General features: G+C 29.6%; 2 protein-coding genes across 7 annotated transcripts; one reads left to right on the forward strand and one right to left on the reverse strand.

Annotated features, from left to right (window-relative positions):
* The first annotated feature begins 52 nt into the window (after nucleotides 1-52).
* Jarid2 (Jumonji, AT rich interactive domain 2) lies at nucleotides 53-11049 on the forward strand. Of its 4 annotated transcripts, XM_066736461.1 has the most exons (15): nucleotides 53-308; nucleotides 397-911; nucleotides 2194-2329; nucleotides 2445-2614; nucleotides 2693-6230; nucleotides 6299-6524; nucleotides 6616-6768; nucleotides 6873-7071; nucleotides 7624-7766; nucleotides 7853-8165; nucleotides 8453-8859; nucleotides 8944-9042; nucleotides 9126-9428; nucleotides 9514-9607; nucleotides 9844-11049. In XM_066736461.1, exons 3-14 carry the CDS (start codon nucleotides 2244-2246, stop codon nucleotides 9577-9579), a joined length of 5703 nt encoding a protein of 1900 aa, XP_066592558.1. In that variant the 5' UTR covers nucleotides 53-308; nucleotides 397-911; nucleotides 2194-2243; the 3' UTR covers nucleotides 9580-9607; nucleotides 9844-11049. The 4 variants fall into 4 exon arrangements, with proteins under 4 accessions (XP_066592558.1, XP_066592556.1, XP_066592555.1 ...); XM_066736459.1 differs by having other exon boundaries at nucleotides 397-915; nucleotides 9514-11049; XM_066736458.1 differs by having other exon boundaries at nucleotides 9514-11049.
* Nucleotides 11050-11185: 136 nt separating this feature from the next.
* On the reverse strand, nucleotides 11186-14539 carry LOC136779112 (solute carrier family 35 member C2). Of its 3 annotated transcripts, none has more exons than XM_066736469.1 (8): nucleotides 14331-14539; nucleotides 13590-13626; nucleotides 13304-13518; nucleotides 13012-13226; nucleotides 12845-12917; nucleotides 12514-12766; nucleotides 12268-12446; nucleotides 11186-12192 (listed from the first exon to the last, which is right to left on the reverse strand). In XM_066736469.1, exons 3-8 carry the CDS (start codon nucleotides 13508-13510, stop codon nucleotides 11839-11841), a joined length of 1281 nt encoding a protein of 426 aa, XP_066592566.1. In that variant the 5' UTR covers nucleotides 13511-13518; nucleotides 13590-13626; nucleotides 14331-14539; the 3' UTR covers nucleotides 11186-11838. The 3 variants fall into 3 exon arrangements, with proteins under 3 accessions (XP_066592566.1, XP_066592564.1, XP_066592565.1); XM_066736467.1 differs by having other exon boundaries at nucleotides 13590-13940; nucleotides 14023-14539; XM_066736468.1 differs by having other exon boundaries at nucleotides 13590-13718; nucleotides 13819-14539.
* Between the last annotated feature and the right edge of the window lie 1558 nt (nucleotides 14540-16097).

Raw genomic sequence — 16097 nt, forward strand, 5'->3', positions numbered from 1 at the left:
TAACGAGTCAGTCGAGCTTAAAAAAACTCAAATCGGATGAAGAATTACGCTGTACCACTGTCCCGCGTTCTTGAAGTGGAAATAACCAAAAGTAACCTCTCTTCAAGAATGCAGCACAATGGTACAGCGTTATTTTTCAACTAATTTGAGTGTTTTTAAGTTCGTTTGACTCGTTAGGACTGGCACACTGTCTTACAAACGCCGGATTGTTCAATTTGATTCGCATTTGAATTTTATTAAACTAATTGTTTATTAACTTGTACTGTCGGTAAAGCACGCGTGAGGGATCCCGTTAACGATAAATATCGGTACGTGACACGTATAATGATAAATGTTATCTACAGTATATCATTTTCGATCAGTACCAACTACCGACACCGAAAATTTTCGTTAAAGTTACAGAGGGTATGGTTCAGTTGGGGGCCACACTTGGGCCCTTGGGCCGAGTTGGGCCGGACAAACGATTGCTGTTATTATCAGCGCTGCCTACCGGCAGGGATTGCCGTGGGACGGGACCGTCGGGAGTGTCGGGACTCGGGAGTCGGGACCCTGCGGGACCCCATATGAATGAGTAATCTCCCATTTCATCTCTGGTATATACAGAGGGAGCCATTTTCAATTGTCGATCAATAAAGAGTATTGCATTGCATATCTTTGTAGTACTATTCAGTCATGGGATAAGGACGAGAGTTTTCATTTCGTAATGTTTGTTTCATTTGATCCTAACTTGAGTTGACAGTAAGATACAGTGTACAGGTACAGGGACAGGCTATATGTAGTCTGCCATCCTGTGTTCTGCTAGGCTGCTACACGCTCTTGAGTTGAGCAAAGCAAAGCAAAATAAAAGTGCAGTTAGATTGTATTACATTTCCACTCTACAGCACTCTACAGTACTACTTACAGACCTTACAGTAAGTTAGTACTATTCTTATCCCTTAATACTGTATATGTACGGTGAAGATCATAAACTCTAAACAGACAAACAACAAATTTATCGTTTGCTTAAAATTTTCGGTAAAACAAAAATAAATAGAAAACTGTAGGTACAGTGTATAGACTTAAAAAGAAATGCATTTCTCTATATATTAGCTATAGAGCTATGATAATTCTCAGTTGATAAAGGCACTATTCAGTATCCACTCTATCCTTATAAAAATGTTAAGCTACGAACGACGTCGAACTATTAAACACGCTCCTTGGCATGTAGTCTAGACTCTAGCGTACTAATCTTGGAATCTCTCGGCTGTTTTGTTCAATCATTTGTTTTAGAGATAACAACAACGTTTCCTTTGATTTATTAGATATGTATTTGTGTACTTATTTGTATTATTATAATAGTGCATAATAGTTACAGCGCTCCATAATATTCTAAAAGACTCAGTAATAATATTTTCGATTTGCATTTGATAATTAATATTTGATACCCAATCCAAATTAAGTTTATAAGCATCTTATCAATGCATATCAATGTTGTTTTAATGTTTAGAGTTTTTTTTATATTATTGGATGCTTGCAGTTGAACTAGTGTAATAATTTGAAGTGAAACAAGTATAACTTTTTTTATTCTAATATGTTTCACTAACACAACAGTATAACATGAATAAATCATTATAGAATGTTTCAATTTTTTATTAAATTTTATTGTTTGGTAAGGCTGCAAATTGTGTAATAAAATTTGCTGTAATTACTAAGTTTTAATCAGCAAATAAATTTTACCAATATAGGTGTATAGTCTGTCCTTTTTGTCAATCAGTTAAATATATTAAAAGGTTTACCAAATGGTTAAACCAACAAATGGGGCTTAATATTATTACAGTCTATATGTTATCACTGTTGAATAATATATATAACAAATGAAGAGGCATGGCAGTATTTCAATGACAGTTTATTTAAAAAAAGCCAAGAGTATTATTTTTTTTATGAATATTTGACCATGATATATTTACTTGAACATAAGCAGTTTATAAAATTTTTCATAATTGTTCAATCAATATAAATCACATTTCGAGTAATAAGAAGATGCATTAAGACTGTTGTTAAATAAATGGAAATATAAAAATATATATATTTTTTTAAATTCATAAAACATTTTTATGATTGAAATATAACTATTGAATTCATTTAATTTTTCACACATAGGCAGTTAATTTTTAATTTAATTAAGAAAAATATTTTACTTCTAATTTCATATAGCCAGAATTTAAAAAGCATACTAAGACGTTATAAGACAAAAAAGAAGCAGAATGGTATTGAATCGTCATGATAAAAGAAAGCGAAAGGAAGGAGACCTTGTTGATCTTATGGATCCATTATCAGTGTCATCAAAAAAGTAATTAAAATAAATTTTATTTATACACACACACAAATAATTTATTCTAAAATTAACAGGTCTTAATATATAGTTTTAGTAATTGTACTTATAAAATTTAATTCTTGTATTTTAGGACAAAAGTTCATGCTCAAAGAAAATTTGCACAAGGTGTATCTATGGTCTTTAATCCTTCACAGACAACTGTTAAAGATAAGGAAAAAGTTAAACCATCTATAATTACAGAATTAATTACTAACAAGCGTCCCAATACAAATGATTTTCTTACCTTCCTGTGTTTCAGAGGTTCGACCAATTAAGATACTATTGTTAAACTCTTTAATATTTTAATTATTATTTTATACAAATTTTTTATATTTTTAGGCACATCAGTGTTACCGTCAGAAATAAATTTTTTCAATCAAAGCCCTAAGAAGGAAAAAAACAATAAGTCTTATTGCAAACAGATAGATAGTATACCTTCTTCATCAACTTCACCATTATTAGTACACAATATAAAATCAGATGGAAAGAAACAGGATATTTCGCAGAAAACATTTAAAAAGATTAAACCAGTTATACCAGACAAGAAAAAAGTTTCTGGTGGCATGCAGAAAAGTATAACAAAATTTATAGCTACTACATCCACTGTTCAAGCTTTGAAAAAAAAATATCAGGAACAAAGGTTAGCTAAGCAAAGAATTAAGAATAAATTTAAAACAACATGTGTTATGAGAACAAGATCATCTACTGAACATGCATTACTAAAAAGTGGAATAAAGTTGGCACCAAGGAAATTTCTACCAAGGATAGATATGAGAAAACATAGTTTACGAAGTAACGTAACTACAGAGAAACTAAGTAAATCTCTGATCAAATCTAAGCCAGTAGTTAGTAAGTCAAAAAAGATTATTCCTTCAAAGCAAAAAAATAAAGATTCTTCAGATTCTGAAACAGCTTCTACTTTATCATTCTGTTCGGAAGAAAGTTATGCATCACTAGAAAAATCACAGAATGAAAAATCTATTTCATTAGTTAAAAAGATTGTACATAAAACTATACGTAAGAAAATATGTACTAGGAGTAAATCAGAAATGAGACGAATAACACGTTCACATAGTGAAGCACTTGTACCGCCAAATCTTTGTCAACGACCATCTAGAAAAACAAAAGAAGCAGCTGCAGTTTATATGGAGATTTTAGGTAGAAAGTTGGTTAGTCCTGATATAGAGAATGATGACAATCTATCCGTTGACAGTTTTCCTGAGTTGCCAAATGCTCGAAGAATGGCACAAACTGAAAGTGAGATAAAATCTAAACTGAAACTAAGTATGTCTAAAATACCAAATAGAAACAAGAAAAAATCAGAGTCACTGGTTAAGGATAAAGAAAAGCTTAAATCAGGTAAAAATGTACTAAAAATCAAGAAAAATTTAAAAATACAAAGATATTGTGATGTAGAAAGTGATGAGGAGTCTTCTAGCTCTGTTGAAATAAACAATACAAGACCAATTACAAGAAGGAGTTCCAGTACAATGGTGAAGCCTGTAAGTCGTAGTCTCAGATCATCATCTAAAAATAGTGTTGTAAAAAATACAGAAGTTTTTCAAAGTAATATGGCTATTACAAGATTAAAATCTCATCAAAAGAATCAGCAAAATACCATAAAAACTAATAGAGATAATTTACTAATTAAACGTAAGCGAAATCAAACGTCAATCTCAATTAAGCCAACATCAGAAAAATCTGTGGTTTGTAAAAGATCCAAAGTTGGTAAGACAAAGGAGAAAAGAGGTACAGAGTCTGATGAAGAAACATTAGGAATGCTTCTTAATAAAATAAAAAAGAAACAAGAATATATTGACGCAAATATAGTAGAAAAGTCAAAGTTCACTGTTGCTGATACATGTTTGACAAATAAAGTGCAACATGTAAAACAAGAATTATTTAAAGTGTCTGATGATGAAGAATCATTCCGGGGATTTACAAATAAGCCAGTTCTGAGTGCTTTTACCACATTGCAGAAACAGCTTGATAATAACATTGATGTTTCCACTGTAGAAGAAGACACTACTCCAGACAAAATAAATGATAACACAAAACAAGTTATAAAAGATGAACTACTTGATACTGTTTTTGTAAATCAAACTACAGTAAATACACCTACAATGCCATTAATTGTTAATCACAATTTTATTAAGCCTAGCAAACCCTTAATGCAATCATCATCAAATCCTACATTGAAGACAGAAAAGAAGTACAATCACGATAATCCTCCTGCTACTTCAAATGAAAATGTAAAAGATGTTGACTTGTCTACATTACATGTTGCAAGAAAAGAACGTGTAAATATGTCCACTGAGCAAATTGAGAAATGGTTAAATGAAAGCTCTTTGGCTAAAGAAGAAAGCAAATTGGAGATGGAAGAAAATGTAAGTGGTTTTAGATACGATAGTGTTACGACAACTGAAAAAATTAAAGCAGACATCTCGCATTTATCAATATCAACAAAAATCCATCAGCTAGTAAGACCAGTTAATGTAACATTATCAAAATTAGCTGAAAAAATCATGGTAAAAGGTCGTACGAATGTATTAAACAAAAATAATGCTATAGGAGTGTCAAGCTACTCTTTACCTACTGAGGCAGATAGGCCACAAAGTCAAGCAGACCCTGTAATAGAAAATAAAATTTTAAATAATGATGATTCTATAAAAGAAGTTGTTATGTCAAATGAAAAGCTTACAGCCAAAGTAGAAGAGGTTTCTCCTATTGGTGATAGTGAAACATCAAATTCAAAATCTGATATTAATTCTTTGGATGGATCAGATAAAAAATCATCTGAGAAAAAAGCAATATTCCAGCCACGAAAACCATTTCAACCAAAAGTTAAAGAGCGTAGGACTTCTATGCCCTCAGCCAATGCATTTTCACCAGAAAATGAGAGAAGTGTATATGCTTTTGAGAGTGAGACTGAAACACCTGTAAATACACCATTTCGGAGGAAAAATCGAGACTCTAAATCTAGTAAATCGATATCACCTGAGAAAGCTAATGAAACATATGATTTGTCTGGAATAGCAACAGAGAAGACAGAAAAGGGGGTGTATCTTGCAACTGGGGCACAGGAAATCATTGGCAAATCAGCAGCATCCAAGGATGAACCAAATGAAAAGGAAATTGAAACAGTTACTTTAAAAAATACAAATACTTTTGAATTACCAAAGAGTTTTGCCGGCTTAGCAAATATGCAGGTACTTCCTCTTGACAAACTTACAACGACGTGGAGCAATGTAAACTGCAGCGCTTCAATCGCTGTGCAAGTAAATCTTGATGATCAGCTTCAAGAACCTCAGCTGACGGAGATTGATAATGATTGTCAACAAAAATCTACTGAGATTTCTACTCAAACAGAACACAATCATTCGAATGACGATGACAATGAGGATCAGCTATTTTATATACCGCTCCAAGCTATAGGCAGAGGTGGATCGAATTTGATTCAAGGTCAACAAGTGATACAGGGAGTAGCAGTGAAACTGGGAACAGAAGGACCAAATCAAAGAGTACTTCTACGTGCAAAATTAGTAACAAAACCACCTATAACCGTAGCTCGTATTCCTCCTGTTGGAACTGTGCAACCTACTACTAGAATACCGCCAGCTATTCTTTCAGCAACACTTGAAAATCCACAGCCATCAACATCCTCGACCACTCCGCAGGTCGAGACTAATACAAGCACTGGTGCTATTCTTTCTAATACACCTTCAGTTAACACATTAGATAACGCTTATTCGACCAATATTGCGTCTATTGCTACAGTATCTTCTTCGAATGACAAAGGTTTAGATAAAATAGTTAAATCACCAAAAAATTCACGAGAAAGAAAAAGTTTGGTAGAAGTGGGTAAAGGTGGAAAAAGGTGAGCAGCCTTTTATTAATTAATATTTATTCTGTAGAGCATTAATATTATAAATGTAACAATTACAGGGCACAAATTAAATCAAAACCAAAGTTTTCTGAACAGCATTTACATACTAATAATACAATATTTCCCAGCGTTAAAGCAAAAACTGATGAAGCACGGTTGGTAGAAGCCCCCACGTTTCATCCGACTGAAAAAGATTTTCAAGATCCATTAGAATATATTGAGAAAATACGGCCAATTGCTGAAAAATTCGGTATATGTCGTGTTGTACCACCTCCAAATTTCAAGGCAAGTTTCTCTAAATAGTACTTTTTATATTTTACTTTTTAAATATAAAAGCTTATTGTATTACATAATGAATTTTATTATTCTTCTCTAGCCTGAATGCAAAGTATCCGATGATATGCGTTTTACAGCGTATAATCAGTATGTACATCGTATGCTCCACAGATGGGGACCTAATGTTAAAGAAATGATGGCTATAAAAAAATATCTTGCAACCCAAAGCATTACTTTAACTCATCCACCATGGGTACTACACATATGCACACAGCATTCCTTACAAATAATATACATTAAATATAATTTTTTTATACTTTAAAATAATTAGAGAATAATTTATTTACATTATTTTAGATCGGTGGCATGGAAGTGGATCTACCACATCTGTATCAAACTGTCCAAAGCTTAGGAGGTTTGAAGGAAGTTATTGAAAAAAAAAAATGGCAAAAGGTGGCGGATGGTATGAAAATTCCAAAATCTGCACAGGATCGTGTAACGAAATTGGATGATATCTATTGTAAATACTTATTGCCATATGATACATTATCACCAGGTACTTAACAATATAATATAATTAAAAAATAATTCAAGCATTGAGTTGATTGAGCTATTTGCAAATGTTAAAATATTTCGGAAAGCGATCAAGTTTTTAGGACATAATTTAAAAGAGAAAATAGCTTAAGCGTTGCCTATTTTTTAATATTAAATACGGAATAAAATTTTAATTTTAATGAAAAAGTATATCATAAATTATCAATCAAGTGAGAAACATTAAATCAAATTTTAAGCAGTGCAACTATGAGCAATTTTAACTTTTTCAAATAAAGTAGGATAGAATGATGAAGACCAGGATTTAAAAAAAAATTTAATTCAGAAAAACTGAAAATGCACAAAAAAATAGGGAGCTCCATTAACAAAATTTACAAAAATCATGTAACCTAGTATACATTTTGCAAAGTTAAATTTTATATCACTCTTCCGTTAATTTAAGTTCTAAAGTTTTTAATATTATAGATTTTGTATTATACTTATATTTGTTTTAATGTTTTCAAAATACTCTAATGTTTACTTAAATATAATGTAAATGTAATTAACTCTTAAATAGAGGAACGAGAAAAGCTTTTTGATGAAGTTGAAAAGGATTGGATTAAAAGAGAGAATAAAATCTTAGAGCGGCAAGATTCATCATCTTCCGAAGAAGATGAAGAAGAAGATAGCTCTGACGAGATAGAAGAGTGTATTGTAAAGGTGAGAATGGAATTCAAAAAAATATAATTGAATTTCAGTTTTTAAAATTAAACTAATCATCATTTTAAATTCACGTTATCCATCAGGGTAGAAACATGCCATTAAACGCTTTTTATCGAATCGCAAGGAATACTCAGCGTATGTGGTTTGGAGAAGCCAACAGCAAATCTGGAAATGAAACAGAAGGTGCATCTGCTAGTGAAGTGGAAATAGCATTTTGGAAACATGTAGCAGAAAGAAAACGACATGTTTGTGTGCACGCTGCGAGTATTGATTCGAGTGGTCGTGGTTTTGGTTTTTCTGTTGCAAAGAATAGTCCTTTCGCTAGACATCCGTGGAATCTAAAAGTATTTACAAATAATGCAGGATCGGTATTAAGGGCACTGGGGCCTTTAATGGGTAAGAAGATTATATATTTATATTTAAAAATAACATACATGACATTAATAGAATATTTTAACCCTTAAGGACAAACGAAGATTCCATTTTATGGTCGTTTCAGAGCACGAACCTTTTTTTAAATACTTTTACTTTTCAAGATATTAGAAAGTCAAAATTAAAATATGCACTCTTTATGTAAAAACAGTTAGGCTTGAAATAACTTTTAGCAAAAAAGGACATACAATACTTGAGTGGATGTGTCTATCTTATATCTTATCAGAGTTTATGTTGAGTATATATTACAGGTGTAACAGTGCCAACATTACATGTGGGAATGTTATTTAGTGCTTGTTGTTGGTACCGAGATCCTCACGGTTTACCGTGGATCGAGTATTTGCATACTGGTGCTAAAAAAATTTGGTACGGAATACCTGATGAGCATAATAACAGTTTTCGGAAAGCTTTATCAAAAATGGTACCACGATATTGCAAAAGCAAAACAATATGGCTCCCTTCGGATACGGCAATGGTTCCTCCAGAGTTATTAGTCAATAATGGAGTGCCATTATGTCAAACAGTACAAGAGCCGGGTCAGTTTATAGTAGTTTTTCCAAAAGCTTTTACATCTAGCATATGTACTGGTTATGTCGTTTCTGAAAGTGTGTATTTTGCACAATCATCGTGGCTGGAAACCGCTGAACAAGTATTTAGAGTACGTAGCAAATAATAACGTAATATATTATGCTATTATATTGATCATAGAATTTAAATTATTATAAAATTTGTTTAAATATAGGATATACAAGATAGCTGCGAGCCATCTATTTTTTCTTTTGAAAAACTTTTATTTAATTTAATAAATGATTCAAGATCTCACATAGATGTGTTGAAGCAAGTATGTATTATATGAATTACTTGCTACATATACATTTAAATGTTTGATATATGTCTTTAATATACATATACTTATTTTTTTAGATTTTACCGATGGTAACAAAGATTCGAGATAAGGAAATTGAATATCGTAAAAAATTATTTATCTTAGGTTTATCAAACAAAAAGAGACTTCCTCTACCTGATAGTAATAAACGGAAAAAAGGAAAACAGGTTCAAGAAGAAGAGGGAGATTTTGAATGTGAAACTTGCAGGGCTAATTTATTTGTTTCACTAATGAGTAATACACAGGAAGAAACGGTCTACTGTTTAGAGCATGCAGCGCAAATACTTACAAAAAAGAAACAAATTTTGAAACATTGTACATTAATGTTCACTTACAGTGAGGTAAGTACAAGTTTTGTTATTTTAAACAAAAAATAGATATTTTATCAAGCACATCATATATTTACATGATAAAATTGTTGCACAGGATGAGCTGGATGATTTAATAAAAAAACTGAAGGATAGAATTGAAGCTAAATCTAAAAAAAAGTAAACTAAAATTATGAAATAAAGAAAATCATGTACGTGTTAGTATTTTATTTATTGAAAAAAGCGTAAAGTTTATTATTAATTATCGTAATGTGTTTAGTCCTTATTTATTGACGTTTATATAATTTAACTTTTTACTTGTTGCCGTCTATAATTTTGCATATATGTATAGATAAGATTACTATAGATTATACTATATATACTATATATGTATATATACACTTTTGTATTCAAATTTTTCTTTATTTTGTAATTCTTTTAAACTTAGGGCCAACCGGACCAAGCCTGGTTAAGCTAATCATGGGTTAAAGTGGCTTAGTTCTCTATAGTTCCTGTTACGTAAACTATATTACTTTAACCCGTAGTCAGCTCTGACTCCGTATTCTGTAACTTTAACGAAACTTTTCGGTATCGGTAAAGACTGAAAACAATATATATATATATATGTATTGTATACATTTATATCATTACACGTACCGATGTTTGTGGGTAAGTGTTACAGAATTGTCCTACTGGTTAAATTAATCATATTTGTTTGAGTTAGCTCTTCATTGTAACAAAGTCAAAGGTAGGTCTCGTAAGATACATACCGTACATACTAGTCAGATATATTTTTAATTGGAAATAATTAAAATCCTAATTTTTGTATAATTAAATAAATAATACTGAAATATATAATAATAGTTGAAATTCAATGTAAAATAAAAAATCAACTTATATATTTGTTTTGGATGCTTTTCTATTACTTAAATTTATTCTTACTTTTTTTGTACTTCTCTATTTATGTATGAAACGTTTATTTTTCTTTCGTTTCAAATTTTTGAAGGGGAGGGGAGTCAATTTAATCATTGAAATATAGTCTACATATTTACCGTTTTGATTTTTTTTAATTAATGGTAAACGTATTTACATATCTATTTCTTAAAATAAAAAGGTGATTAATTCAATGATATAAATAACTAAGTTCTAAGAAAAATATGAATAAATTTAGGAAGGGAATAGCATCCAATGCAAATATAAAAGTTAAATCTTTTATTTTATCACGTATTTAAATTATTACTTAATATTTCAACATTATTTATACTATTAGAAAACAGGATTTTGTTTATTTCTTATTTAAAGTATGTCTGACTAGTATTGTACGTATCCTACAGACTATTACCTTAAAATATATTGCATGCAAGCAAATATAATAATTTTATAACTCTGTCACTTGATAGATAAACAGAAATGTAACTATAACTTCAGTAAATTAGCTTTTTTAGTATTATATATATTTCATATCTACATATGTTGGAATTTTTCTTGGCCCGAGCATTTGCTATGAACAGCTTACTGTATATTCAATTTTAGTAGTAATAGTAAACAGGCTCGACAAAAAATAGTACCAAAGGAGGTATTAGTTTTTTCTATTCAATTGTAATATTATAATGTTGATGATATAAATTATAATAATAAATAACTTTATAAAATATCTTTTACTTTTTTAAGTAGCACATTTTTTTTAAAGAAAATTATAATCTAGCTCATTCAATTCCTTATTAACTGACTGTTACTATTTTTCTTAAATATGCTGTCACATTCTTTAGTATATGTATTGTAAAGTATCTGTATTGTATTTATATAGGCTAAATAAATATATTAATAATGCGAAACAATAATATTTTTTTTCACATTTATTAAAATTGATTTCAACTTTATAAAGTTGCACATCACAATGTTCTCAATATGAGAAGTTAAAGAATAGCAATTACATTTTAAATAAAAGATTTAAATAATACTTATAAAATTTATCAGTCTGTGCATGCTAACTTTTCTGATATTACTTTACAGAAGTAAACTGTATATAATAGATTAGCTGCTACTAGTAACATATAATAAGCATCACTGGTAATAATAATGATACACTAATAAAAACAATTTAGACATTGTTTATATTTATTATTTCCGATTACGTTCACATTATGAAAATTATATATTTAAAATATTTATCTTTTGACAATTTTAAAAAATTCAAGTTTGAATGCAAATGTTTGTTGGGTCAAGCATTCAGAAAATCTTACTAATCTAATATTTTTAATATTTCCAAATAATGATAATACGGATAAAAAATAACAAAAGAATTAATTATAAAATAATTAAGAGCTAATCATATTTATACAATTTTTTGATTTAATTTATGAGTGAAATAAAAACATTTTTAAGATGGTTACTTTTTTAATAATAATCAAATTGGAAAAAAATGATATTTGCATATTATTTATCAATTTTGTTCTCTTCGTTGTAAAATATCAGTTAATATTTGTGATGAATTTTCAATTTTATTTTCATCCTCTTCATCTGAACTAAAACTAGCGTTTAATAAATTGGTTAAGGAAGTTGATTTCTGTATTAATAACGGTACGTTTGTATCAATCGCATCATCGTTTTTCAAACTATCTGCTACAAATGAATTTAATTTCATTTCTAAGTGATTTGTCTCCTTACTTTTACTAATTAAGATTTTTTTAATAACATGAAGTACTATACCACCAAGACATAATAATAAACCTATAAAATTTAATGTACTCATCTGATCCCCCTTCCATTCATAAGCTAGTATCAATGTACATATTTCCTAAAAAAAAAAAAAATTATATACTGAAAAAAAAGTTAAATGTAGTTTGACAATTTATGTTAAGTAAGCAATCACCTTGAGTATACCACTGATAGAAAGTGTTAGACTAGATGTATGAGTAACAACCAAAAACTCCATAACTTCCATGTGGAATGCTAAAATAGCACCAGCAATTATAAGCGCCGCAGTAGACATAAATCTTTCAATACTATTACTCCAATCGACTTGTGTAAAGATCTGATGTAATTGAGATCCTAAAAATTAACAAAAGATTCTTTCAACAGCCTTAGAAGTATTTAAATTTGACAAGATCAGTAGTACCTTCAAACCACATAGTTATTGGAAGTACTGGTAGTAACATCCATAACTGCATATGGTATATCATGTCAATAGGATTGTTTAAACCAATCTTGGACTTTTGCATTACAATTTGGGCCATTGTCCAACGAAGCCCACTGGAGAATGAAGCTAAGAGGCATAATATAAATCCAAGTGTGTCAAACTGTGTTGATTTATATGTGAACATTAGTAAACCTCCTGAAATCATTACTACAATGCCTACTAAAGACAAAGACTGAAAAATAAATGATATTAATAAAAATGAGCTGCTTCAAAAAAATCCATGTTTACTGCATTCTATATAAATATTTACTTTTTTCTCTAATTTAAATATAAGAGAAAAGATAAGAATAAATATAATTGTAGTGGATTTTGTCATTGTGTACCTACAAAAAAAAACAAAAAATTAGTGTATTGCACAATATAAAATTAACAAATTTTATATCAACTTAACTACTTATATCTATTTTTTGCACTCACAAAGATATAGTTATAAGTGAAATAGCCCAATTTGATAAACTAATATCAATACCACTTGCTATACCTGGAGGAACAACAAACCAAACTAAACTTTGCCATGGAACTTTTATTTGTTGCTGCCCTTTGTAACATCTTCTAATTCCTCTTATCAAAGCTGACAATACAAATTTTATACACAAATGACAAGTTACTACTGCTAAAGGGAAATTAAAATCCTACAAAAAAAAAAAGAATTAAGAAAAACAGAAACAAGTATTAATTTATAATGCTACTTTGATTTATCTTTTCTTACATATGTTTTGTATAACCATTTCTGATAAAATGTAAGTCCTACTGATAATACAAAATAAACAAATAATAATATTATAATTTGTAAAGCCTTTGCATAAAATTTTAACTCTTTTTTTGGAGGATTATTTAGGTCTTGCTGTTGTAAATAATAATCCGATGAATCAATATTGTCTTTTGCAATTTCATATTTTATATTAGATCTTGACATGGTAAAATCTGTAAAGAAATCAATTAATTTTTAATATATACATTTTTTTTACTTGAATGAGTTTTCAATGCTTTCATACCTGAGAATAATATAATTCAAATTAAAGTATCATTGATCTGAATTAATTAATTAAGAAAAAGCGTTTCAGTGTGATATTTCTCCATCTGTCATTAATTAGGAAGTGTCATTTGTGTTCTAGTCTATAAATCTTCCAAAAATAAAAAAGTTTATAACTTGCTGCATTAAAATATCATAGGTAGATGGCCATATGGGAGAGCACGTGTGTAAGTAATTGTATATGATTCTACCTTAGGATTTCATCTAAATTTCCCTCCTTATATTATGAATATACAAAGCATAACCTATTAGTGTTCGTGTGTAGCATATTGTTATCACTTTATTATCATCGATCAGGTAGTTTTTGGTTACGCTGTAGGGGAAATTAATTTTCAGATACAATTCAGCTAAATTCACTCTGTATATTTTATAATGCACAAATTTATATACTACACTGTATCACAAAGAAAACGATATTTTTTATTTCACAAATCCACATCCACAGTATTCCATAGTATACAGTCCATTGAAGGCAGTTGTAAGTAAGGTAGTGTCGGAGTGTCGGACGTGTCGGTGTAGCTAGTCTTGTTTTTTGCAGTCACTGTCAACAGTGTCAACCATGGTCAGCTATCATGCATTTGACCACATTTGACAACTTATAAATTTAATCCAGTATTTTTGTTGCCCAACTTCGAATACCGTGTGCGGTGTGATCACGTATACTAACTGCGGTGGGTACTTGGGTGTGCTGCAAAAAGGATACAGATACGGACAGGTCGCAGATGAATATAAACTGAATAAGGATATGAATAAATTAAGATATATCTCTATGGAATCAATGGTTTTTTGTGATAAGAAATGATATCCAGTTCGATTCTATCCCTGTAGTAGTAACTGATAAGAGCTTATTTATCTATATGGCCTTATCACTGGAGTTTACATACAGTATAGTTTATACCCAAGCGTTATAAAAAACTACCGCTCCGAGCATAAGAGAACCGCTGTATTCTACAGCTTGCTGTAGGAAACAGCGGTTCTCTTACGCTCTGGTACGGGACCATAGCGCTTAGTGTACACACAGAAGTGTATATAAAAGTGATTATGATAAACAGTATTACAGTGTACGTACCTATACACCTGTTTGTTTTATCAGCAGTTAAAAATTAAAGACACATGTGTAAATACTCATTGCAATCTAGCTGTATAAATTCCAGGAGAGGTAAAAAAAAAGAAAGGGGTGTCAGATACGATATAACAGAGAATGTAATACTTAGCATTTTTATAACAGGTATGTTTACAAAAAATGAAGTAATTATAGAGGTTAAATAAATTATATTTACAGTGTGGATACAATATAAGTTTTATTAAAAACCTTACACTTTCTTATTATATTTTGATCACTGAACAATATTTATAATATGTTGGTAATTTTTTATTTTACCCTGCTGTCATTGGCCAAATTATGTTCTCTAAAGATTGGTGTAACAATGAACACTGGTATGTATCAGGTGCATCGTAATGAGCAAAAACCTGAAAAACTGCCAATCAAAATTTGTGCTTCCAGATTTTTTACTATTAATAAATGTACAGCAGATTTGCCTGCTTGGACTATTACACCAGCCTTGAGCCAACTTTTTTTTTAACATTAAATTTTTTTTTAAACTTTAAATTAATTTAATGATCATTGCACTTTTATTTGTTTACTAATTTTTATTAAGAGATATAAAATTGGTTATTAACGAAAATTTTACAAAGTTTCTTAAATATCTTAGTTCTTCCTTGGTTCTTATAAAGCCAGGTAAAAAATACTAACTTGTAGTAAAATTTTGTATCTCTGTAACCATTACCAGATGTAATGATAAAAACATCTAGAAATCTCAGTTTGATCTAGACTAGTTAGTCACCATTTAGTCTTTACTAGTTGCACATATGAAGATAAGATAAAAGTAATTGCAATTAATATATGTAATTAAATTCTTGAGTCTTAACATTATTTACTGTTATAGCTCTTCATATATTAAGAACCAGTTTTAGAAATAGCATCTCTTTTGCTAGATTTATTTCTGTATACCCTATTTCTTTTCTAACTTATATAATTAAGTTCTTATTTAAATAAACAGTCATTGATTAATAGAAACAAAGAGATTCATATAGCAAGATGCTTGTAGGAATGTTAATAAAGAAAAGGAGCAAATTGTTTGCAGAATCTTCTTTCTTTTCTTGTTCTTTTTTTCTCTTTACAATTAAAATGTTAGATTAGCAAATAAGGTTTTCTATTACATTTGTTAAAAATTTTGACAAGTTCATAATTTACTATTTTTAAAGTGAAAAGTCTGTACAAAACATTACAATATTTTTCTAGCAAATAATATTTTGTACTCATTCCAAAAATGGTAATCTAGTCATAAAATAAGTTGTATATGGCTGTTAAATAATTATCTTAAAATTTTCTATCCAACACAAATTGTGCTAAATCACTAGATTCTAAAAATACAATGGATTTTATTCAATTTAATTGTACATTGTATAT

This window comes from Prorops nasuta, unplaced genomic scaffold (genome assembly GCF_024137725.1).
Source record: "Prorops nasuta isolate Cenicafe-Biocafe unplaced genomic scaffold, Cenicafe_Pnas_1.2 PNAS00015, whole genome shotgun sequence".
Lineage (NCBI taxonomy): Eukaryota > Metazoa > Arthropoda > Insecta > Hymenoptera > Bethylidae > Prorops > Prorops nasuta.

Bases quoted from the DNA above. Each gene is read 5' to 3' on its own strand.
- Jarid2 (XM_066736459.1), top strand. From the start codon at position 2,244: ATGGTATTGAATCGTCATGATAAAAGAAAGCGAAAGGAAGGAGACCTT. The intron at 2,330-2,444 runs GTAATTAAAATA...CTTGTATTTTAG, and splicing joins TTATCAGTGTCATCAAAAAA to GACAAAAGTTCATGCTCAAA. The intron at 8,860-8,943 runs GTACGTAGCAAA...GTTTAAATATAG, and splicing joins CCGCTGAACAAGTATTTAGA to GATATACAAGATAGCTGCGA.
- LOC136779112 (XM_066736469.1), bottom strand. From the start codon at position 13,510: ATGTCAAGATCTAATATAAAATATGAAATTGCAAAAGACAATATTGAT. The intron at 12,447-12,513 runs GTACTACTGATC...GTTAATTTTTAG, and splicing joins AATAACTATGTGGTTTGAAG to GATCTCAATTACATCAGATC. The intron at 12,193-12,267 runs GTGATTGCTTAC...TTTTTTTTTTAG, and splicing joins CTATCAGTGGTATACTCAAG to GAAATATGTACATTGATACT.